Source organism: Sparus aurata, chromosome 6 (assembly GCF_900880675.1).
Source record: "Sparus aurata chromosome 6, fSpaAur1.1, whole genome shotgun sequence".
Taxonomy (NCBI): Eukaryota; Metazoa; Chordata; class Actinopteri; order Spariformes; family Sparidae; genus Sparus; species Sparus aurata.
The window spans coordinates 5,135,555-5,161,891 of record NC_044192.1 but is presented as its reverse complement, the minus strand read 5'-3'; the positions used below and the strand labels follow the sequence as shown (position 1 = coordinate 5,161,891).

Below are 26,337 nucleotides of genomic sequence, written 5' to 3'. Positions count from 1 at the left end.
CACACTGTTGGAAAGCTGAAACTGTCGTGATTATTTTAAAGTTATTTCCAGACCATGTAATAGCCTTCTAAACTCACCACGACACTATTTCGCTCTCTTTTATTCTTTGCTCTATCTTGCATTGTTCTGTTTGTATTGATACGTTTTTCTACTTTTATAATATTTATATAAAGCATTTTCACTTTGTTCACTTTTGGCCTTTTCTTATCAAAACCCTGTGGGCGGAATGGTAAAAACGTTGTTTTCAGTGGTTATGCCTCTGTCATTCTATCCCAGAATGAGCAGCATCAAATCAAGAAACAGGCAACAAATCACAGGGTCTTAGCTTTCATTTGAGACCAAGATTATGTTTCTTGGTAAAGGGGTTCTCAAGTTATATGCCTTTGAATCTCAGTAGGCGCTCTTGGAAACCAAAAAGGACCCAAGCAAAACGCACAGACATGCCTTTAGAAAAATAAATGTTTCAGTCTTTTGACTTCAAAATGGTACCTATTATAGTCCTACAGAGAGTCTCTGTAGCCATTAGCCATTGTCGGTTAATTAGTCATTAACTGTTTATGACAATCCAACGTATTGTCTATATAATCGCTGTCGGTCCCCGTTTCGATCAAATCCTTGCGGGAAAACAACGGTTGAGGTGCGTCTGTGTAATTCCACCTCAGTCTGTTTTTGTTCTGTCGGGGCGGAGTGTGCCCGTGCAAGCCAGGAAGTAGAAGGAAGTGGATCATTCCGTTTGGGAACTAACGTTAGTCAGTGGCACTGGAGCCGTTTAACACCGAACGCCGATCTATTTCGTATGTGGTTAAAGTGGACTTAAGTTCTACTCTTGCCTTGTGCGGGCGTTGAAGAGCTGCTGTCATCCAGCACCACTTTATTCGGGACATTTTAACCTCAGGTATATCAGTTAAGTTACGGTTGGTCGCAGTGCAGTTAGCTTTAGCACCGCGAGCTTGCTAACGTTAAACCCACCTCTGCACTGAGTTAGCTGTCACAGCGGGGGCGCAACATGTCGGGATTTAAACTTCTACCTACACCTCTGGAGAGTCTGGTCGTGTTTGTCTGCATGCTGATGTCAGTTGGGAACTTACTCAGTCACCAACACGGTAAGGAAACGTTAATATACAGCACGTTACTGCTCGTTCTGACTCCGATGTGCGCAATACGGAGGCAATGGACAGTTAGCCTGACGTCCCAGTGATGGTCTTTTAACACATATTTCTGAATTATCTCAGATTTGATTGTGTATCGGTGTGTGAGGAGAAACGTTAATCGTGAAAGATACGAGGCAGCTAACGGTTTAAGAGTGGTGCTAGCTCTGTATCAGTACTGATGTTTTACAGCCAGCTGATTGGAGGCGCGGCTGGGGATACATGTGCAGTAATGTTGTGAATGAAACAAGCCTCGCCTGCTACTGGGCCTGTCCCTTCCTTATAAGCCCCTCCCACAGAGTAGTCTGCCCTCCACGAGCAGGCGTGTAGTTGTAACCATGGTAACAGAGGAAGCCACACAACCAAGATGGCGCATTTAAAATAACAGCTACAAGATGATTGTTGTTTGTCTGATCAATGCAACTAAATTACAATGACGAGTGCCTCATGCCGAGTCACGGTACACTAAATCTGTTCATATGTATATTTTAGTTTTATATTTAGTTTATTCTTTCCATTCTATTTCTTAGCTTTTTATTTTGCTTATTTTTCACGATTGTTGTTGTTTTTTAAACCACTACTGACCTTTTGTTGCTGTGGCAAAGAAACTTCCCCGTTTGTGGGACAATAAAGGTATAAAGGTAAGGTAAAGGTAGATATCCCGTGTAACAACAATATTCCTCACATGGCGGTAGACAGAGTTACCAGGTAATCATACCCGGTGCAACATTTTTGCAGTGCTGCCTTTCTGAAGCATGAGTAACATTACTTTTCTAAACCAATTCAGCCACTTCAGAGTGTCCTGAAAGACACTTTTGCTAACCAATATATTTCTCGTGTATGTCCTCGTAATTTATGGTATAGCCTCTTAATTTTGCTCTCAAGGTGTACCAGATTTAAGTTTTACTCTTAGAGTGTTTAGTCTCAACTTTTCTTGAGTCCAGGTTGTATATAAATAATCTGACTACCATCTAACATACTTACAACTGTTCTTTCAGAGTAATTGAGGTGACATGTAAATGTGTTTTCTGATCGTTTGCTTTACCCTGATGGCTCTTTATGTATGGAGGACCAAACCTGACATAAGTATAAATAAATAAATAAATGCATAAATGCATAAATAAATACATAAATAAAAAAATGCTGAAATAAATATATAAATGTATAAATAAATACATGCATAAATAAATACATGCATAAATAAATGAATAAATAAATAAATGCTGAAATAAATGTATAAATAAATGTATAAATAAATAAATACAAGTATAAATAAAAGAATAAATGCTTTTATATATTTATTTCTGTATTTCTGTGTCCATATGTAAATGAGGAGGTAGGAGGTCCTAACCTCAGTCAAGAGCATGATTGGTTACAGGAGTGTGCTCGATGAGGGTCTACTACTTCTGCCTTACTAGCAGCGCTGATTCCTGTACACTGTACAGGAATGTTGCTGGCTACCAGCAAGCCCGCTCAGCTAACTGTTAGCTGCAGTTGTTGACATTTGTTCATGTAGCTCTGGTTTAGTTATGAATTTGACTGGCGTTCATTTTAACTTGCGAGGGTCCCAGGTGTGCTGGTGGTGTGGTTTGAGAATCCCGTCTGGAGAGAGAGGGATCCTCAGCCATGTCCGCTAACCAGGAAAAACATTCTGCTCATCACTCCAAGTCATGTATATGTGTATTCTAGACGAGCGCTACAGAGCACAAATCGTCCAAAAGTGCATGTTGTCGGTCTCATATCTTTGTCGTGAATGTCTGTACTCTCAAATAACTCATGTGTGGAACAGGCTGAGGCATTTGTTCACGCCGAGCGGCTCGAGAGCGGTGTGGAGACCCCTTTTAGCTCTTGTGTTAGCTGTTAGCTGCTCGCTGTAGCGCAGCGTCTAGGCTACCTTGTGACACCGGTTACCATCGGGTATTTTTCATTCCGCACTGTTCAAATGGTCGCCTAAAGCCATCGTTCCGAGCCGCATACATCGTTATTAAGCTGAAGCTAAGTCGGTGTGAAAACTGTACACTGTCATACAGCCTGCTGGTCAAACAGTCTGCAGAGTACGTTGACATCCAGCCCGAGCTCAGCGTGAGGTCAATCAGCTGTGGCAAATCATGAGACGTCCAGATCAACCTGTGATACAAACACCAGTAGCGACAATGGTTCATAGGAAAGCCCAGACATGTATCTCACTCTCGGTGGTAACATGTGTCAACAGTTAACCTGGACGCTACGCTCTTAGCGCTACAGCGAGCAGCTAACAGCTACCTGCTAACAGCGGTGTCCACGCCGCTCTCGAGCCGCTCGGCGTGAACAAATGCTTAATACTGTTCCACACATGAGCTGTTTAAGAGTACAGAGATTCACGACAAAGATATGAGACCGACAACATGCACTTTTGGACGATTTGTGCTCTGTAGCGCTCGTCTAGCAGTGGTTTGCAAGTCGCAGCCCCGGCATCTCCGTGTGGATAGAAGTGTTCAAGCCACGTCAAAACGAATACACGTATACATGACTTGGAGCGATGAGCAGAATGTTTTTCCTGGTTAGCGGACATGGCTCTCCAGACAGGATTCTCAAACCACACCACCAGCACATCTGGGACCCTCGCAAGTTAAAATGAACGCCAGTTAACCTGTCACACTGGTCGAGGCCATTAAGCTAACTGGAGCTGTTTTACAACGTTACAGAGAGCGAGGCTTGAGATCAGGAATCGTTTGCTTTTGTCTGGCTCTCCGATTTGACCAATCATGCTCTTGACTGAGGTTAGGACCTCCTACCTCTGCATTTACATATGGACACAGAAATACAGAAATAAATATATGTAGGTGAACAGAAATACAGAAATAAATAAATGTAGGTGAACAGAAATGTATAAATAAATAAAAAGCATTTATTCTTTTATTTATACTTTTATTTATTTATTTATACATTTATTTCAGCATTTATTTATTTATTCATTTATTTATCCATGTATTTATTTATGCATTTATTTATTTATTTCAGCATTTATTTATTTATTTATTTATTTATTTATGCATTTATTTATTTATTTATTTATACTTATGTCAGGTTTGGTCCTCCATATTTATGAAACATAATGATTCAAAAATGTTTTGTCTTACAGGTTCAGGTGTCAACAAAGTGTTCGTGAAAGAACACGATGATGCCGTTTTACCCTGTTCCCTCAGCACCAGGGAGAACCTCGGAGGAATGCTCTTTGACTGGAGGAAAAATGGTCAGAAAGATGGTCAGAAGGAGGTGTTCCTGTATGATGCAGGCAATCATTACAATAATGGCCGTCAAGGTCAAGATAAGCAGTTCAAAGGTCGAGTCTCACATTTTCAAGGTCAACTGATGAACGGCAACGCCTCCATAAAGATCCAGAATGCAAAGATGGCCGACAGTGGAATCTACAGCTGTGATTTTCCAAAACTTCAGCCGAGTCAAACATTCAGCATTGAGCTTGTTGTTGGTGAGTGCTTTCATTAAACAGTTCATATTAAAGTTTTTTTTGCAACTTCTGCGTTGTGCTGGAAGTTGGTCATTAGTTGCATAAAACGTATCAGAGTAAAAAGTCTCCCCCTGAAGGACATTTGTGGTCAAAGCTAACTTAAGCTCACGTCATATTAACAGAATTCAAAGAGTATTAAGGGTAGAATCAGTAGGATTTTGTCCCAGCTGTACCTGAATGCGCCACAAAGACAGTTAATTGTTGAGTCTCGTTCCCAGGACGTCAAATAGACACATGTTGGGTTGGTAAAGCGTCCCGAGCAGCAACAAAGAGAGAAAATCAGAAACTCTCTGCAGATACGAGACACTAACAGAACTTGCCACGTTTGTTTCGCTGCATCACCAGATCCAATGTAAATCCAGCTGCTAAGGGATGCTTCTGCCTCAAGTGCCTGAGCAATATGTAGTACTGATACATGCGACACGTAGATGCAGGTTACGCAAATCAAAATATATATGAAATTGATGAAGTGTGGTGCTGTCTCATCAAGCTCAGTTGGACAGATTCCGACACATCTTATCATGCATGTTCTTTGTACACAACAGTTCAAACTTGCAACTCAGTGACGAGGCTGAGAACAGATGACATGTTCAAATCATACATGCAGTGTGTGAATACAAATGTTCCTCCTTGTGTTTCAGAGCTTACCTTAAAAGACCGATCAGGAGAAATCCCCGGTGAGTGATGTTACTGATCTGAACATCTGCAATCTTTATCAGCTACTGAAACTCAAACACACACACAGTTCACTCTACACTACTTGGTATTGTTTAGCCAAGCCTCTAAAGCCCATTTAACTCTCATATGTATTTCCTAACTGTAAGAACACTTAAAACCGTCTGTTTTCTTAAATCAGCTGCACTGAACAACATTTTGACTGATCACTTAAAGCTGATCAGCACTTATTGATCCAGTACAGTGTTGGTAGATGAAAAGGTTTTTGGGTCACAAAGTTGTAGCTCACATTGCAGATGTAGAAATCAGTGACATCATCAGGTAACTGCCGCTGATTTCTCCTTTTCTGGTAATGATAAGAAACTTTTCTGTGATCATAATTTAGCTGTGATTCTGATTTGAATTTAACTTGTTATAAGTTGAAAGCAGATGACACGTACAGTGATGATGAATCTCTTTTTATTTCATCAGTTGATGGTTTAGTCTTTCAGAAAATAGTGAGAAATGTTATTAGGTTTTAGAAACTGGTACCAGAACATTTTTAGAATTCTTGTTGATAAACAAACGGTAATAAAATGTTTATTTTGTTTGATTTAGATGTTTAACATATTCTCATCGCCACTTTAGAAATAGTTTTTAGATCGAACATGTTTCATCAAACACTGCTGGGTTTGTGTAGTCCGTACTCTGTGTTTGTGTGAGAAATAAACCAAATAAAACCAAGAGAAAAGGAATCAGTTTATTCCACATCCTCAGTCATTGGAAGGTTAAACACAACACGCCCTTGTGTATATTTATTGCCGTAACTGTTCTTAACATGCTTTTGTTTATATGATGTTCACAGGTACATGTCCAGAGCCATACATCAAAACACTTAATGACACAAAGGATGGGCTGCTGCTGCAGTGTGAGGTTAGAGGAGCTTCTCTGGAGCCAAAGATCAGGTGGCAGGACAGCGCTGGAAACATCCTGCCGTCTGAGGAAAAGGTCTCAGAGAGAGGAGGCCTTTACTACGTTACCCTCAAGACAGCTGTGACCAAGACTGACCACTACCGCTGTGTGGTCACTCAGGAGGACATTGGCCATCAGATTGATGCTGAGACCTTCGTGCCTTTCTACGGTGAGATTTCAATGTTGGTGGTTAAACATTTAATCTCACACCCAACTAGATTCATGATTTGAATTAAAAAAATGTTTTTCTCAAAAATGAACTACAAATGACAAAGAGATTATTAAAATTATTGCTTTTATTTAATGCTTTTATCATAAACAAACTGATCCTGCCATTGTAAACTGCACCTTCAAACTAACAAAAGTACCTCCTCTTGAAAAAAATATGTGTCTCTTTTTGATAAAATGCTTTTGTAAACAATGCACTTTGCATGGCAGCCGCCACCATCAGTATATATGAACTCAAACTAAAGTGTCTGGTAAATGCTCTAAATGTAAATGTAACTCAAATTAATTGATTTTGCAGATTTATCGCCCGGCACTAATTGTAATTGTTTATTTGTTATTAGTTTTTGAAGACTGACACCTTTAAATGTTGCTCTGTGTAATCTTTATTGAGTGTGATGTCCACGATATGCAGTAACATTCTGAGTTTTACTCTTTGTGACATATTTCAGAGAAACTCTGTGAGGACCGATCCGTTGGATGGCTGTTTGGTGGAATCGTTATTGGAGCTGCAGTTGTTGCTGTAGTTCTTGCTCTGCTTGTAGCTACAAAGTGCATCACAGTTACCTGTGATCCAGGTAAGTTAATGTTATGTATAGTATCAATATATATCAACACATTGTTCAGATATTACAGAAACATTGTGTGATACAATCACGTCCAGACAGTTTGTATTCGTCTCCTCAGATTTGAACCCTTCTGTCTATAAACATGAGGCCTCTGATTCTAAAACTGACTGATTAAACTAAAAGAAAATTAAATACACTCAGGAACCTTTGACCAAAAATATTGATTAAGTTCCATCAAACAGAACTCTGAACATCATTCTCTGTTCTTGTCAGAGTTCTCATGAGTGATCATTTGAAGATGGAGGATCTACATCGAGTAGCTGTCTGCTGATAAACTTTAACAAAACAAACAAAAAGACTCTTTTGGATGTAAATTAATGCCTTTTAATCCAGTTTATCATTTAACAAATGATACTTTGAATTAAAACTCAAACTGGATTAAAGCCAGCTGGCTGCAGAACAATTCTGGCCTATCAATATAACCATAAAAAGCCAAAAAGTTGACTTCATATAATATGTTTCTCTGTTTCCTACAGGTCCTCGTCATCTGGGAGCTGATTATAAACCACCTGCAGAGACGGAGTCCAATTCATCTGTTTGATTCCTTTATCTGTTGTAAAGGTGTGTGTATATACAGCATGCACATTCTCAGGAAAATATGCGTTCTGCAGCCTAATGATAGATCTTTGTGAAACTTCATCAGTTATTGGTCAGACTTACAGAGTGGATTTGACAAATAGATGACATATTTTATTACACTGTGAGACAGCTCAGCTACATTAAATGTCTGCAGGTTCCTAAATTATAACAAGACTGAAGGTTCACAAAGATCTCAGAGGGCATTTGTGCTGTTATGAACGTTATATCACCTAAAAACCAAAGATGGAGGTACACAACAGGAAAACTCTGCTATAAATAATGAGATTACAAACTTAAAAAGGGAACTGATGAACTTAAGTGACTTACAAGAAGTTTTTTATGGGATCATATCGTTCATAGAAGCTCAGAATGTTGAATTACAAAAGTTCAGGGTTCAACCAGAAGGTGATTCTGAGTACTCAGGTGACCCGTCAGACCAACAGATTCATGGTGCTGAGGCTCCTTTTTAACTTATAGTTTGATCATGTTGTGCCTTTTTAAAAACAAATGCCAAAACCAAGATAATATAACTTAATGTAAGAAACAAAGCAATAATGTTCGATACCCTGAATGTTGAGTATTAACAGTGTGAATAAGATGGTTGGAAGAGACTTCAGTGTGAACTGGACCAAGAGTAACAATCCAGATGAGAAAAGAGACAAAACAAATGATTTATTTTTATATCTGAGAATGTAACAAACATGAATGAGACTTCTAAGACTTCTTATCTCTTCCATCATTTACATTCCAATGAAACTGCACAGAGCCTGTTGTACGTTTTGTTTGTTAACACGTTTCACTGCCTTTTATTCATGATGAAGTCTTCTGGAGTGTATTGATGTTACTGTGAAGCAGCAACACAGATCTGTTTATGTTACATTTTACAAAGAGACAAGTCAGAGTGATCAGATCTCTTCTGTGGTGCCTTCCATCACTCCACTGCCTCCTGACTGGAAATCTGTGCCATCGATGCTGAATGTTAAACTGTTGCCATGACTTCAGTGATGAACAACGTGTGAAACTTGTTTGTATTGTCATCAGTAAATATGTATATTTATATGATATTTATGATGATCATGAGCTTTTTATGAATAAATAAATGATGCTGGTACGAAAATAAAGATATTTTCTTGTGTTATTGGGGAGTAAGAATACCTTCAGGTGTAACCGGCACTACAGCAGCTGTCTCTGTGTGTAATGGCCGTCCCACATGATACAATAGCTGCTTTGGTGTTGCTAGAGGACGTTACCAAGGAGCAGTTTAGGCTGGAGCTAGTTTATAAGGACTGAACTGATGTTCTGGCCCAAGATGATGAAGCTCATCAAGCAGAGAGAGTGCAGGAATCCCCTCTCCTCCTCCAGGAGCTCGCTCACACTCTCTGTGGGCAGAGACGCTTCTTGGCCTGAAGTGAGACTCGACTTCAACATGATCAGAGTTAGGATGGTAAAACTAATTAACTAAATAATCAATGAATGAACTCCTTAAATGCTCAATTAACTAATTAACTAATGGTTAAGTTACTTCATCAATCAGTTAACAGACTGACTGAATTCGTGTGACACAGATATTCAATATTTATATAGAAGGAGCTTTATAAAGTTCACTACATTGACTTGTATCAGTTCACGGGGCGGAGCTGCCACATCCAATATGGCGGACGCACAGATCATAGCAACGGGCCGACCAGCTCAGTGAGGCGTCTGTATGTGTGTCTGTGGTTGGGACTGTGAACAGCATCATCTTTTGTCATCAGCAGCTTTTTCTGGTCATCCAAAGTAAATAATAACCCACGATGGTTGATTTAATATGAAGTAATGTATTATTGTGTTCTCCTGATAAAGAAACCTGTCAGTAAGTGTTCAGTTGGTTTCAAAGCTGCTTTAATCTTTTTGATATGAGTGGGTGGTTTTACTTTCAAACACAGAAAGATGCAGTGAAACTGTGAGTTCCTGCCAGCAGGTGGAGACATCTGCTGTATTCCAGCTTTCAGCTCTGACTTTAAAGTCGTCCTGTGTTGTGTTCAGGTGCAGGTTGTGGACGGTCCTGATGAGAGTGGAGAGATGTTGACTGAATAAAGTGAAAACCTTCAGTTCTGTCTGAAGTCCACAGAACATCTTTAATCTGTGAGTGTCTGCTGTTGACTACAGCGACCATGAAGAACACAAAAGGCTGTTCAACAAGTCTGTTAGCTTGTTCTGTTCTCTGACATGATGGAAACAGTTTGAGGTCATGAAAACATAATTATGTTTATTCTATTTCAGCCAATAGTTCCTTTATAATCTACAAACTGTTAACTGGAACGAGCTCTGATTGGAAGCCGAGTTAAACAGAATAAAATGAGTTTCAGGTGAAAGCGTCCATTTATTTTTTATGCAGACATTTATTAGTTTACATAACTTCCTTTAACATGTTGGTAGTCTTTCAGTCTCTCCTGGAGCTCCTGTTTGTGTTCAGGAGGTAGAGCGGGTTGTCTAGTGATCAGAAGGTCACTGATTGGATTCCCGGCTCCTCCAAGCTGCATGTCCAAGTGTCCTTGAGCAAGATACTGAACCCCAAATTTCTCCTGATGAACAGTTGTCACCTTGCATGGCAGCTTCTGCCATCAGTGTGTGAATGAGTGAATCTGACAAGTGTTGTAAAGCAGCTTTGAGCGCTCAGTAGACGGAAAAGCTTGTAGAAATATGAGTCCATTTATCATGTGCAAATTCATTGACAGACAGGTGTAATGTGTGCACCGTGTGTGTCCCTGAGTGCAGACAGGCGAGACACACTTACTACCAAGGTGAGCATTGGTATCGGATCGATACTAGCGTGATGAGATCAATATTTTTGTTGTTGTCTTCTATAAATTCAGCAAATCACTGGTATTTCTTCACAGAGTTTGTGTGAGTGCAGCGTCTCTCTCACTCCGCTCACTCAGGTTCACTGTAACTGGGACTCAAAGATTTATACGTACATTTAGATATATCGCCTCCCTGAAACCTGAAGTTGGAATATGGCAGAATATAATGACCCTTTTGTGTATCTGTGGAAGGAACATTAGTATTCCTGTGAAGGGCTGTTTGAAGTATGAGGTAGGTGGCTGGATCAGGATTTAGGAGTTCGACTATCTACTGTGGGGTGTCGATGAGGACACGGTGGGCAGGTATACGTTTAATAACGTTTATTTAGGTTTCCAAGGCACAAAGTATGTCCAGTATCGGTATGGTTGCTGAAAACAGAACACAAGGAATGGAATATCAATAATTTGTACTAATAAACTGATGCATAATATGTTGTATGCTATGAAGAAAGAAATGAATGGAAACAAATTACAATCTAGGCTGAAATAGATATCTCACAGAAATATCATCAGTACGTTATAGGAAAAATACAGGAATACTGCAGGCATATTACTGACTACACTGTAAGAAAAAAAACGCTTTTATGGAAAAAAAACTGACAGCTGTGGTTGCCAGAATAATATTGTAAAAAATACAGCAGAGTGTAAAACACATTACACTAAATTTTCTTTTAGTAAAGGGTTGTTTCATGTAATATATTTTGTAGTATTAATAGCAATGTTTTGTAGTTTTGTAGTGAAATAAACATCTACATACTATCATTGAATTCTTTGAGGAATGTCTTCATTAAATGAGTATTAAATATAGACAGACTCACAGACACACCAACACAAACTGACACAACGTCAAACAAGGATTTTCATCTGTAACTTTTACTGTTTAACCTTAAAGAACTAGGCCACCTAAAGAAAACTGTGACTGGGACACAGATAAAAGGTTTCTTTTTTCCTCTACATCAAAACGTAAAAGACTGACCGCTTCTAAATTTGATAGTTACATTTAAACTGCACTTTCTTTTTATGTTTGACTTTTACCATAAATGTGAAGAGAACTGTAACCTGTGGTATGAAGCAACTTTTAAAAAACAAATACGATACCAACTTGTCATTTCAAACCCCCATTTTATTATTTCAAAAAGGTATGCACCATACTTTTCAAAACTTTTCAACAGTTGTGTGTGTGTGGGTTTTTTTCTAAACTGTTCCTTTCCTTTTCCTCTTGGAAAAAAACATTTGGAAAAGTCCTTGAATATAAAGAAATACACGTGTAACCAGACTGTCACAACTTCAAGCAAATATTTTCATCTGTAACATAACAATTCAAGCTTAAGTAACTAAGCAACCATAAGAAACCTTCTTGGATCAAGGTGAGGACTCTGGGGTCCAAAAAAAGGTGTGTAAAATACTTTTCAACAGTTTTGTGTGTTTTGTTTTTCTTAATTTTAAACTCAGGAATAAAGTATTTCCTTTCCTTCTCCTCTTGGGAAAAAAACACATTTGGAATAAGTGTCACATAACCGTCACAACGTCAAATATTACATACTGTGTGTTATATACATATAACATACAGTATACAATGTAAGCTTAAGTAACTAAGCAACCATAAGAAACCTTCTTGGATCATGGTGAGGACTCTGGCGTTCAAGTGTAGACAGGAACTGCTGCTCTTCTCCACTTCCATGCCCTCTGTGTTGATGGAGAAGAAGAATCTTGGGAAACAGAAGAAAAACAAACAGATAAATATATTAATAATGAAATAGACAGACTAACAGACACACAAACTGAGACTCACAAAGAGACTCACAGACGCACACATAGATACCGACAGATGGACACACACTCACAAACACAATCAAACTCACAACTTCAAACAAAGATTTTCATCTGTAATGTTTACTGTTTATGTTTTAAGAACAAAGCCACTCAAAGAAAAGTTTTATCTGTAACTGGGACATCACCACAAACCATGGCTTACTTGAGTCCATATTCAGATGTCCTGCCACTCATGATCTGAAAGGTCTTGGATCAACGTGAGGACTCTGGGGTTCAAGTGTAGACGGGAGGTGCTGCTCTTCTCTACTTGCGTGCCCTTCCCAGGATTTATGGAGAAAAAGCACGTTGGGGAAACAGAAGAAAAACAGACAAAATGTATTAATGATAAAATAACTTTAACCAAAACCAAAACAACAATAAAATGTCACACAAGCAACTTTTTTTTTTTTTCTTTGTTATTACAATTCAACACAGAGAAAATGTTGACTTAACAATCCAAAATGCCTCTCAATGTTATCAGTGCTTTGCTACAAAAACAGCATGTAATCATGTTAAAGATTGAAAGCGCGTGTAAGCTAGCTACTCACGAGCTGCAAAAGTCCAGACTAGTGGCTAAAGTCAGTTAGCTTACCGCTCTTCGTCTCTACTCGTCCTCTCCGTCATCTTCTTCCCTGCTCCTGTTCATCGTCGTCCCATCTCCCGCTCCTTGTCTTCCACCGCGCTTCTCCGTCGTCTTCCCAGCTCCTACTCATTGTCGTTCTAGCTCCCGCTCATCGTCTTCCCAGCTTCTACTCGTTGTCGTCCTAGCTTCCGCTCCTCGTCTTCCCAGCTCCTACTCGTTGTCGTCCTAGCTCCCGCTCCTCGTCTTCCCAGCTTCTACTCGTTGCCGTCCTAACTCCTACTCGTTGTCGTTCTAGCTCCCGCTTCTCCTCTTCCCAGCTTCTCCTCTTCCCAGCTTCTCCTCGTTGTCGTCCTAGCTCCCGCTCCACGTCTTCCCAGCTCCTGCTTGTCGTCGTCGTCGTCCCTGCTCCTCTGCTTCTTGCTGCTAATTGTTTCTGCTCTTCCTAGCTGCTCCTCACTACTCCTGCCTCTGCTCCCACAATTCCAAGTCCGCTCCGCGCCAAGTGCTCCAGCGATAATGTAGCGTCCACTGACAGAAGAGTTCACAAACAGTGCTGCTCTGTGATTGGTACCTGCAGTTTGAAATTCTAACAAGCCATTTATGTCTCAGGGGGAAAATAATCTACAGCTTATTATACAGACCTAAATTTATGGAAAAAATTGATTTGGACGTTGATATGTCCCATAGGGAGCTGCGTATTTAACCACAGACTGTATAAACTAAAACTAAACACCCGATAAAACAATATTATAACCTTAATATAATTGTAATATGATACAAAAAATAGGGAACTCCTAACAGCTGTCAATCTAGTGTCAAAATATCTTTCTGACCATAACTACAGTTCTACTAGCCTATAAGTCTCAGTTCTGAACCTGTTTATACTGATTCTTCTCAACTTCATGTTATCATATAGCATTTAACTGGAAATCACAACATATGAATTTGTAAAATGATATACATTTCAGTTATTTAAAACAAGCCATATTGTAATTTTAACTGTTTTGCATTGGTTCAAGTATTACAAGTTTTCCATGTTTACGATACAGTAACACATTCGACAAGGAAATATGATCCTTTACACATATACTAACTGTAAAATTAACAATTATTCATTGTTGTTTTTTTACAATATATGATTCATTGTTTTTCTTGTTGCAGGTTTTTGATGTCATGATTTTACAGTATATTAATGTTAATTTCACAGACATTTCTACAGTGTACTATAAATATATACAAATGATCCATCAATGATAGAGAAATTCAATTTACATTCTTCATGAATGCAGACAGGCTGTTATTCTGTCAGGTGGAGAGTCAAACTGACTCCTATGGAGAGCATGTGGGATTAAGCCCCTCTATAGGTGACCGAACTATGCCTGAGTGAAAGTGAAACATGACCAATTGTTATGACCAGGGCCTAGGGGAAACCCTGGTGCAACAACAGAATGAGACTCCACTCTTGCCATCCTCCAAACACCACCAGCAGCGAGCGTTTTTAAACGTAGTTAATTCAAAACAAACACATTTTTCACGATTATGCATTGCTGGCAGTCTGGGACAGCAGAGGAGAGCCCCCAGGAACTGGGCAGAGCCGGCCTTTAAACTCTTGTCTTCAGGCAGGAACCAATCAGCTCCCAGAGACAACCTACAATCACAGACACACCTGCAACCAATCACACAAACATACTCTCACTCACACAGGTAAGACAGGGATATTTAAAAACAGAAACATTTGACCACTAGGGTCGTAACACCTCCCCCCTTAAAACTGAACACTTAAAGAAATTTTCAAGTTCATGCAATGCAATCGGGTGTTGATCACTGACATGTCTGTTCCCCCCTTAAAACAAATCTACATAAAAATAAAAAATAACAAAACAGGACCCAGAACCTGGTCAGTGGGTGCCACTACCACAAACAAAATGGCCACCACCATGAGGAGAGAACACAGAACAGACACACCAAAAACAGCAACAGGTGCACAACACAACCATGGAGTGCAACAGCCAATGCACAAAAGGTGTCACTGTGTTGCCACTACTACACACAAATGTTGCCAGCTTGCAACCACAAGTGACCCAACAAAAGTGAACTGCCACCACCACACCCAAAATGGACACCTTGTGATCTCAAACACACGTTACTATATCATGGAGTGTAACAAAGAGACAAAAGTGACCAGACAAACTGGGAAGACATACCCACCACTCAGGATCCACTGATCTGGGGAGTGACGCCATCCCAATCACACCAATTAATACACTAAAGCAGCAACACCTACGTGACCACACCAAAAGTGGACTGCAACAACCACACACACACACAAAAGGCATCACACTGCGGTCACCACTACACAAATGTTGCAAGCTTACTCTTAAGTTGCAACCACAAGTGACCCTACAAAAGTGGAGTCCAGTTCCACAACCAAAAGGTCCCAAAAGTTACTGCACACAAGTATTAATTAGGGCCACACATCACAACATGACCAACACAAAAGCAGCCATCTCACACAAAACCACGTTGCTGTGCACATTATAAAACAAAGAGAAACTGTAGAGACACCCCAACTTGACCTGCCTACAAAAAGGTGGCTAACTCACCTAGCTAGTCTTCAGTGGCTTGCCGAGCTCGAGGCGTCTTTAAACGCTAAACTCAGTGAATCACCAAAGACCAGGAACCTAGTCAACTGCGAAACACTGAAGCGTACCCCCACCCAGGATTACCACCAAAAATAAGAAAGGCAAAATAACAAAAGGTGGCAAATTCTTGAATATGCCCAGCAGCTATCTGGTCAGGGTGCTCAGTCAGACACACAACATGCAGCCACAATTTAACAAAAGAGATGACCACTACACTTAACTAAAGGCCACTTACACAAACAAACTAAACCAAACCACATCTACCTCACCTCATGGACATTCAGATCCCGGACGAGCCCCCAATTGTTACGACCAGGGCCTTGGGGAAACCCTGGTGCAACAAGAGAATGAGACTCCACTCTTGCCATCCTCCAAACACCACCAGCAGCGAGCGTTTTTAAACATAGTTTATTCAAAACAAACACAATTTTCACAATCATGCATTGCTGGCAGTCTGGGACAGCAGAGGAGAGCCCCCAGGAACTGGGCAGAGCCAGCCTTTAAACTCTTGTCTTCAGGCAGGAACCAATCAGCTCCCAGGGACAACCTACAATCACAGACACACCAGCAACCAATCACACACACATACTCTCACTCACACAGGTAAAACAGGGATATTTAAAAACAGACAAACGTTTGACCACTAGGGTCGTAACAACCAATTAAAGGGACATTACCACTGGTAGCCTCCAGGGGGCACTGAGAGATACTGCAGTGACCTAGTCACACTTTTGTACAATTCCTATTTACGCTACATGCAGATAGGTTATAGATTGAATTATGTTCAATATAATTTTTTTATTTGGCTAAAATCTTTGTCCTGTGTTTTATCATTATCATAACCATGGTCAACTAATTAGAAGCAAAAATACAAAATCATCCATTTATTTGTTTATTTATTTTTAAAGTAAAAAGTATCAGTATCAGTATCGATATCAGCAATTCTGGCCCTGTATTTACAGTATCGCCCACACTAGTGCTGACTGCAGAGACTCAGTGGTGTTTATCAACACCTTCAACAGCAGGTCTGTAAGGCAAGGTGGTAAGACTCTTGATGATCTTCTCTTACAAAGTGGACACTCCTGTATGTGTGTGTCTGTCCAGCACTTGTGCAGACAGTCTTTACAGAAGCTGTGGCTGCATGACAGGACGAAAGGCTCTTTAAAGATGTCCCTGCAGATAGGACAGGTGAGATCCTCCTCTGGATGTGAATCCATGTTCTCCTGCTGAAACATGCTGTGTGGAGTGCTGCAGCAGGTTCCACTGTTTTGCTCCTTCATCAAACTCTGACACTGATTGAAGCTTTGCAACATGTTCGCTTTCACAATCTGAGAGAAAAATGACAAAACAAACAAGTCAGTGAGGTAGCAGAGCGAGTTAACACTATTCCACTGATCTACAGGACACAGTAACACAACAATGTATTCTACAATGTAGCAGCAAATGCAGGAAAGAAGAAAACTGCTGACAAGTAAACAGTGCCGACTTTAACATGTGTAAAACCTCGGCTTTACTAATATTCTATGAGAAATAAGATGCATTCAACATGTTTGATACAAACTGTGTTTTAGTTTGAAATGCTGAGTGTAAAAACAGCTTTTATTTGTTCATAAGAAAAGAAAACAGAACATCTTTTAAGTAGTCAGTATCTTTGTGTTTTATTGGCAATTTGTTAGATTTTTAACAAGATTTTCTAAATGCGACATATTTACTAAAAAACCTCAAAATACAAGAAGACAGACTCTGCGAGTTAAAGGCTGCCTTTCTTTACCATCACAGCCTGAGAAACCTGAGCCAGAACCTGAACACAGACCAGTCTGCTGCGTGACGAGACAGTTAAAATAAGTAAATATTAGCTTTAATGATGACATTTTCATAATCCAACACAACAGAACACTACTGTTTATTACACGTGAATGACTGCCAGTCTCTAAAACTACCAGCGACTAATATAAGTCCAGCGCGTGCATTTCAAGGCAGAATCTAAAATAGCAAAATTCTAAATGAGGTTCTGAATGTAGATTCACCGCAGCCTCACTCTCCACTTATAGCATGTTGACTGCATGCCTTTGCACCAGACTCCCTTCAAAACTACACTTAAAATTGTTTTTAACAAGATATAATTAATTCAATGTCTTGAGAAAACAAAACCATGTAATTAAAACCGAAGTAAAGTTCCAGGCTTAAAACAAGTAGTCTGTTGTCAATATAACAATAATATTGAAGAAGAAATCTCTCTTTATTTTTAATCCCAATGCAAAAAAAAGAGTCTCCTTTTTGTAAACTGCCTGAAACAATTTTTCATGTTGTTTTAGAGTGTGACAGGCTTTTAGAGCTTTTTAACATTTTAAAAGAATGTTTTGAGGGTTTTAATGAAGTGTGGTCAAAGAATGTTTTTATATTTGGCACAAAGTATTTTAAACTCGATACGGAGAAATGTCAGCGTCAGTGATGTGCACAAGGCAGTCGCCCCCCCTCGTGGCCCAAAACGCGCGCTAAAGTGCCCTCCTGAGAGCCAAAACGCGCTCTGAAGTGCCCTCCTGAGAGCCAAAAAAGCGTGCCAAAGTGCCCTCTTGGTTGGCAAAACACACTAAACTGCCCCCTTGGCTGATTAGAACATGATAAACTGCCCTCTTGGGAGCCAAAACACGTGCTAAAGTGCCCTCTTGGGAGCCAAAACGCGTGCTAAAGTGCCCTCTTGGGAGCCAAAACACGCGCTAAAGTGCCCTCTTGGGAGCCAAAACATGCGCTAAAGTGCCCTCTTGGGAGCCAAAACGCGCGCTAAAGTGCCCTTCTTTTCGCCCCTGCCCTTCAAAAAGTCTGCGCACGCCACTGGTCAGCTTCTAAATTTTCTAACAGGTGAAGCAAAGATGGCAAGCATTCAGGCTATTCTGCTAACACAGTGAGAAAAGGGAAAAGTTGTGTTGAAAATACATACAAACAAACACTGCACAGATCACTCAACTGGTCCAAACAACAGAGCAGATCACAGAGCAGCTGGTCAGGACCACTGTGCCACTGGTGGCGACCAGTGTCTTTAGCGCCCCTACTGGTAGTGACCACTGGTCTGTGCCAGAGACCAGCTGGTTCTGACCACACGGATCTTCATAATCAATAATAATAACAATATTAATCATAATAATTCTGATATAGTATATTTTATATACAAAGGATTATGATCTCTGACATTTATCCAGCTAACAGTGCTGCCAAAACGACTAGAAAGGGGAGAAAACACTAAAGCTGCTTCACAGACCACAGGGACCACAGGGCAGATCACTGATCACTAAGACCTCCTCTCCAGCTTTACCACTACAACAACAGAAACGCACAACTTCACACACAAAGTCAAATCACATCTAATAAGTCACCTGCATGCAAAGCTGCCTTACCTAAATGTCCTCAAAAACGTTGGTGATGATGATGATGTGAAGAAAATTAAGAAGAAATATCCAATAAAATCCACCGAGAGAGACGTGACAGTTGAATTATCTGCTGACGTGAAATGTTCTGCGTGTGAAACTAAAGTTGGAGCAGAGCAGCATTTGTTGCCGGTGTCCTACAGCGGATATAATACGACTGCTGCACGTCCCGCCACTCCCTCTCATCACATCACGTCACTCCCTCCCTCCGCCAACAAACTCGCGACAAAACATTAAAACCGACACCGGCTCGTAGATGACACATAAATAAATTGTCTGTATTCACTGTCGGTTGCCATTTCGATAAAATCCAGGCGTGTTTGTGTAAATATGACTTGAAATCGGGGTCTATGTTGGCTTCAAGGCGGAGTGATACCAGGAAATGCCAAAGTTATGCCGCCCAGATCCAAAAGCGATACGGATCCCTGGAGGAAGGAGCTGCTGTATGCTTTGTTTGACTTTGTTGGGACTGCGGGACTGTTTGCAGCGTCAAGACTTGACAACACCATCATATTTTGTCATTAGCATTAACAAAGTAGCCTACAGTGAACATGATACATGATAACCCACAATGGTTGATTTAATATTAAGCAATGTATTATTGTTTTACCACGTGTGATCCTTGAAGGTGTTAATGAGAAGCAGAACAACTGTGACTGTGTCCTCCTGCTGAGTTTGTGATTTTTTAATTTATTTCAATAATTTTTTTTTTGCTGTGGTTCATAAATGTATTCTTTGATTTTGAAACAGTAGCCTTATAATGTTGTTATTTAGCCTCTCTGAAATGTTATTAACAGTATTAACTGTTTGTAGTAACAGTAGAGAGTTTTCACAGTTTCCCATTGTGTTCTCCTGATAAAGAAACCTGTCAGTAAGTGTTCAGTTGGTTGGTTTCAAAGCTGCTTGAACCTTTTTGATATGAGTGGGTGGTTTTACTTTCAAACACAGAAAGATGCAATGAAGCTCTGAGTTCCTGCCAGCAGGTGGAGACATCTGCTGTATTCCAGCTTTCAGCTCTGACTTTAAAGTCGTCCTGTGTTGTGTTCAGGTGCAGGTTGTGGACGGTCCTGATGAGAGTGGAGAGATGTTGACTGAATAAAGTGAAAACCTTCAGTTCTGTCTGAAGTCCACAGAACATCTTTAATCTGTGAGTGTCTGCTGTTGACTACAGCGGCCATGAAGAACACAAAAGGCTGTTCAACAAGTCTGTTAGCTTGTTCTGTTCTCTGACATGATGGAAACAGTTTGAGGTCATGAAAACATAATTATGTTTATTCTATTTCAGCCAATAGTTCCTTTATAATCTACAAACTGTTAACTGGAACGAGCTCTGATTGGAAGCCGAGTTAAACAGAATAAAATGAGTTTCAGGTGAAAGCGTCCATTTATTTTTTATGCAGACATTTATTAGTTTACATAACTTCCTTTAACATGTTGGTAGTCTTTCAGTCTCTCCTGGAGCTCCTGTTTGTGATCAGGAGGTAGAGCGGGTTGTCTAGTGATCAGAAGGTCACTGATTGGATTCCCGGCTCCTCCAAGCTGCATGTCCAAGTGTCCTTGAGCAAGATACTGAACCCCAAATTTCTCCTGATGAACAGTTGTCACCTTGCATGGCAGCTTCTGCCATCAGTGTGTGAATGTGTGAATCTGACAAGTGTTGTAAAGCAGCTTTGAGCAGTCAGTAGACGGGAAAAGTTTGTAGAAATATGAGTCCATTTATCATGTGCAAATTCATTGACAGACAGGTGTAATGTGTGCACTGTGTGTGTCCCTGCGTGCAGACAGGCGAGACACACTTACTACCAAGGTGAGTATTGGTATCTGATCGATACTAGCGTGATTAGATCAATATTTTTGTTGTAGTTTCTCTTCTATAAATTCAGCAAATCACTGGTATTTCTTCACAGAGTTTGTGTGAGTGCAGCGTCTCTCTCACTCCGCTCACTCAGGTTCACTGTAACTGGGACTCAAAGATATATACGTACATTTAGATATATCGCCTCCCTGAAACCTGAAGTTGGAATATGGCAGAATATAATGACCCTTTTGTGTATCTGTGGAAGGAACATTAGTATTCCTATTTAGGCTACATGCAGATAAGTTATAGATTTAATTATGTTCAATATAATTTTTTTATTTGGTTAAAATCTTTGTCCTGTGTTTTATCATTATCATAACCATGGTCAACTAATTAAAGGCAAAAGTACAAAATCATCCATTTATCAGGAATTTTAAAAGTATCAGTATCGATATCGATATCAGCAATTCTGGCCCTGTATTTACAGTATCGCCCACACTAGTGCTGACTGCAGAGACTCAGTGGTGTTTATCAACACCTTCAACAGCAGGTCTGTAAGGCAAGGTGGTAAGACTCTTGATGCTCTTCTCTTACAAAGTGGACACTCCTGTATGTGTGTGTCTGTCCAGCACTTGTGCAGACAGTCTTTACAGAAGCTGTGGCTGCATGACAGGACGAAGGGCTCTTTAAAGATGTCCCTGCAGATAGGACAGGTGAGATCCTCCTCTGGATGTGAATCCATGTTCTCCTGCTGAAACATGCTGTGTGGAGTGCTGCAGCAGGTTCCACTGTTCTGCTCCTTCATCAAACTCTGACACTGATTGAAGCTTTGCAACATGTTCGCTTTCACAATCTGAGAGAAAAATGACAAAACAGGACAAAACAAACAGATCAGTGAGGTAGCAGAGCGAGTTAACACTATTCCACTGATCTACAGGACACAGTAACACAGCAAGAAAAATTAAAAACAGCTTTTATTTGTTCATAAGAAAACAGGACATATTTTAAGTAGTCAGTATCTTTGTGTTTTATGGGCAATTTGTTAGATTTTTAACAAGATTTTTTAAATGCAACATATTTACTGAAAAAAACTCAATATAAGACAGTCATGTTCTGTGATTCCGTGTGAAAGACGTCTCTCTCACTCACACTCCCTCAAACACACACACACACACACACACACACACAGGGAGCACCACCCTGCCCCGACACACCTCTGTACACCTCACAAAGATTATTGTTGCAAGACACCTTTACCATATCTGTGACATTTCCAATTCTACGATTCCATTTTCTCCAGTTATCTTCCTTCTCTCCCAACTCCAACTATCTTTTTATTGTATTAAAGTAAAGAGTAAATACAACTTTAAATTGTAGACTGAGTTTATTCAGGCAGGTTTTCTCATGTTTCTCACAATATGCTTCAAGCAGGGTTATTTAACACATGACTCACATGACCCCTTGGAATGTTTTTACCATCTAAATTTCTTTAAGGACTCACATTGAACATTGTGCAAAATAGCAGAGCCCGACTGATTTATTGGTATTTGGCCTTATATTTAAAAAGTATAATGCAGAAAAACCTGCTTGGGGTAATAAAAGATTGGTGTAATGACACAGTTTGCCCAAGAGTGCGTTTCTTCATTGGAGGATAAAACAGCTGGTATCAGGAAATGTAACAGCTCCCTCACTAATGGTTAAAACTATAAACCAGCACAAAAATGACAATTGGCAACACAACATAAGCCACCGTGTTCTGAACAGACACACTTAGAAATGCTAACAAAGAGTAACATTTTGTTTTTAGATAGCAAACTTTTGTTGATCTGCTCATTTTTTTGTTTTTATTCAATCGGGAGTCTGTACAGGGCGTTTTATTTTGAAAATTGACCGGATGCTCTATGCCTTTCCTGTGTCTCTGACTTCCTGTTGGCGCGATCTGCGCTGTGCAGCTTGTTGCAGCTTTCGTCAAATCAGGCAGCAGGATCGCAAAGCAGCCGTGCGCGGCTTCACTCCACAGTGCACCGGAGCTGATCGCGGCCGCTTGTGATTTGTAACACACTATCTGCTGCTTGCGGATGGAGAGTGATGGCAGGTTAACAAGGGGGATGCTTTTTAGCAATTTTGCTAACAAGGGGGACGACATCCCCCCTCAAATCGCCTACTGAAGTTAGCCTCCGATTCGGCACTTAAGGGGAAAGTTAAGAGGAAATAAACGTAACATGCAGCAGAGTCCTGCACTGGTCTTATTTTGCAAACCCGCACCCGCCCGTACCCGTCGTACTTAAAACCGCATCCGAACCGTTTCCCGACAGTAGCACAAATTACATTCCGCACCCGAGCCGACCCGCTATAAATTGATACCGACGCCCGACCCGCACCCGAAGCAAAATTAGACTGACGCAATTTTTAAAAATGAAAGTAAGCCAGCGTGGGGAATGGGAGTTCTGGGAGGGCGCAAGCACGCATGAATGAGCTCATATGAAATATACCGTATTGACCCGAATATAGGACGACCCTGATTATAAGACGACCCCTCTTTTCAAGACTTCAGAAAAAGACTCTGATAACCAAAATTCGTTTCTCAATAACAAAGTCACATACCCTCCTGTCAGTCTCTTGGAAGCGGCCGCTTAGAGGACGACGATAAGCTTTTCTCTTACTGTTAGCGTTTTCAGACGGTCTTTTTGGACCCGCCACCTTCGGACGTTACACTCCATAACGCCATATTTCGAGTGACAGCGAGATCGAAAAGTGGCTAAAGGTATGTCGATTGCTGCTCAACGGCATATACCGATCCCTAGAATGGCATACCGATCCCCAGACTGACATACAGATTCTCGGAGTGGTATATACCGATCCCCAGACTGACATACAGATTCTCGGTGTGGTATGCTGCTATTATGCCGCTGTTATTCCACCGACACATGATGGTATGTGCCGCTTGAGATTGTTACGGCACTGAGAGACTGTTGGATGGGTACCGCTCCCTGATGAATATGCAAATGTAATGCCACTGGGCTGGTTTGACGACAAGTGCAGCCGTAAACAAACTTTTTTTTTTTTTTTTGTCTTTATTGACAATGCTAACTTTACACTTTACCGCAAGTAATGTTATGTTGTTGGGATTGTGGGCAGATAGACAGTAATTACACGTGGGACTCTTACGATATGATAGTAAAGTAATATGTCTAAATATCCGCCTATAAACTACTTAAAGCTAATGAAAGCGCAAACCTTAGCTAACATGGCTAATATTAGCCCAGCCACCTTATAGCCAGTCTGACTAATCGATAGCAGAACTTTTGAGCCTGCCAACAAAACAATACTTAGTGATGGGTTTTCATTATTACGGTGGCTGGGCTAATATTAGCCATGTTAGCTAAGGTTAGCGCTTTCATTAGCTTTAAGTAGTTTATAGGCGGACATTTAGACATATTGCTTTTCTATCATATCGTAAGAGTCCCACGTGTAATTACTGTCTATATGCCTACAATCCCAACAACATAACATTACTTGCGGTAAAGTGTTAAGTTAGCATTGTCAATAAAGACAAAAAAAAAAAAAAAAAAAAGTATATGTTTACGGCTGTACTTGTCAAACCAGCCCAATGGCATTACATTTGCATATTCATCAGGGAGCGGTACCCATCCAACAGTCTCTCAGTAACAATCTCAAGCGGCACATACCGTCATGTGTCGGTGGAATAACAGCGGCATAATAGCAGCATACCACTCCGAGAATCTGTATGTCAGTCTGGGGATCGGTATATACCACACCGAGAATCTGTATGTCAGTCTGGGGATCGGTATATACCACTCCGAGAATCTGTATGTCAGTCTGGGGATCGGTATATACCACTCCGAGAATCTGTATGTCAGTCTGGGGATCGGTATATGCCGTTAAGCAGCAATCGACATACCTTTAGCCACTTTTCGATCTCGGCGCTACTGCTTTTTGGACCCGCCACCTTCGGACGTTACACTCCGTAACTCCATATTTCTTGGCTGGCTGACAGTTGTTTGGCGCCTCCGCTGCATTGATCACCATTATCTTAAAATTAGCATCATAGCTCCGCCTCAGATGTCTGTTAACTTGCCCCACTTTTGATCCACTTTGCTCCGTAAAATCACCGCGTCTCTCCATTTTTCATCTCCTGTCACTTCTTCTCCGCTGTGATTGACAGATAACCGCAGCCACAGTGTCAGTGACGTCTCTACAATAAGCTGGCGCCCTCTGCCGTTGCGGTCGTGTAGCGACCCAGACAACTATCAGCATGTGTCAACGGTTAGACCCCGAATATAAGACGACCCCACTTTTTCCACATAATTTTCATCCAAAAAAACCTCGTCCTATATTAGAGTCAATACGGTACATGCTTATCATATTGAAATGCAGGCATATTTTTGTAGATGTGTCGCTAATGATTTTTTTTTTTTTTTTTTTTGCACCTGACGCCATGAAAATGACAATCGCAAAACCCGACCCGCGTTCTCTAGGCGTCCGACCCGATCCGCACCCGTGTCCGACACACGACATTATTTTTCACCCATTTCATCCAAATTGTGCGGGTCACCCGTCGGGTAACCGCGGGTACCCGAACCCGTGCAGGACTCTGACATGCAGTGCGACTATTTGTACACTGATTGTCTGTTTTTTGTGACACTTCTTGATGTAAAAACATTTTAGCCATTTTAGGTAAGACATTAACTTTGCCTGACACCCGCTATTGTATTTGTGAAACGTTTATTTTGTTTGTGAAAAGAGGAGATTTCACCGTTTTTGTTTGATACCTACAGACCTCATTAGACCAGGTCCAGATCAAAAAAACCACTGTACCCAGACTTCTCTAATCTGGACTAGATTAATCTACAGGTCCTGAAGATTCATTCAGACACAGTTTCTGATCTGTGAAACCTTTATTCTATTTGTGAAAATGCAATGAAGGCACATTTCACCGTTTTCTCAGCATACAAAAAACAAACAAGACATAACAACTACGAAGCAGCTATTACAGAGACCGGGAGACTCTTTACAGCTGATGAAGCCGCTGGAAGATGATTCTCACAGAGGTTTTATCAAGTTGTTTCTCTATTTCACAGCAAAAGAACTTCACAACAACAGAAACACACAACTTCACACACAAAGTCAAATCACATTTAATAACCCCTAAAAGTCACCTGCATGCAAAGCTGCCTTACCTAAATGTCCTCACAGACGTTGGTGGTGATGATGATGATGTAGGAGGTGGTGGGATTCAAAATGAAGAAGAAATATCGAGAGAAACGTCCTGAAATATCCAATAAAATCCACCGAGAGAGACGTGACAGTTGAATTATCTGCTGATGTGAAATTGAAGTTAGAGAAGAGCAGCATGGGGTTTGTGTTCAGTCAGTCGAATGGCTGGTCGGTCGGCAGCTCGCTGACTTTATATCACCGCTCCTAACGAGAAGTAGCAGCCTCCGAGTAAAATCGAAAGAAAACAGTTCATATGGGGCACAAAGTCACTGCAGCACAAACTC

General features: G+C 40.6%; 1 protein-coding gene and 2 long non-coding RNA genes across 4 annotated transcripts; 1 reads left to right on the top strand and 2 right to left on the bottom strand.

Annotated features, from left to right (window-relative positions):
- The first annotated feature begins 647 nt into the window (after window positions 1-647).
- On the top strand, window positions 648-8,815 carry LOC115582888 (butyrophilin-like protein 1). Of its 2 annotated transcripts, XM_030419114.1 has the most exons (6): window positions 648-1,103; window positions 4,270-4,617; window positions 5,298-5,333; window positions 6,176-6,451; window positions 6,960-7,085; window positions 7,613-8,815. In XM_030419114.1, exons 1-6 carry the CDS (start codon window positions 1,007-1,009, stop codon window positions 7,675-7,677), a joined length of 948 nt encoding a protein of 315 aa, XP_030274974.1. In that variant the 5' UTR covers window positions 648-1,006; the 3' UTR covers window positions 7,678-8,815. The 2 variants fall into 2 exon arrangements, with proteins under 2 accessions (XP_030274974.1, XP_030274975.1); XM_030419115.1 differs by lacking the exon at window positions 5,298-5,333.
- Window positions 8,816-11,663: 2,848 nt separating this feature from the next.
- Window positions 11,664-19,155, bottom strand: LOC115582636 (uncharacterized). Its single transcript, XR_003984201.1, has 4 exons — window positions 18,988-19,155; window positions 12,963-16,923; window positions 12,534-12,647; window positions 11,664-12,267 (listed from the first exon to the last, which is right to left on the bottom strand). It is a non-coding gene; the product is annotated as an uncharacterized LOC115582636 (long non-coding RNA).
- A 1,227-nt stretch (window positions 19,156-20,382) lies between these two features.
- LOC115582850 (uncharacterized) lies at window positions 20,383-26,337 on the bottom strand. The gene is made up of 2 exons (XR_003984259.1): window positions 26,017-26,337; window positions 20,383-21,668 (listed from the first exon to the last, which is right to left on the bottom strand). It is a non-coding gene; the product is annotated as an uncharacterized LOC115582850 (long non-coding RNA).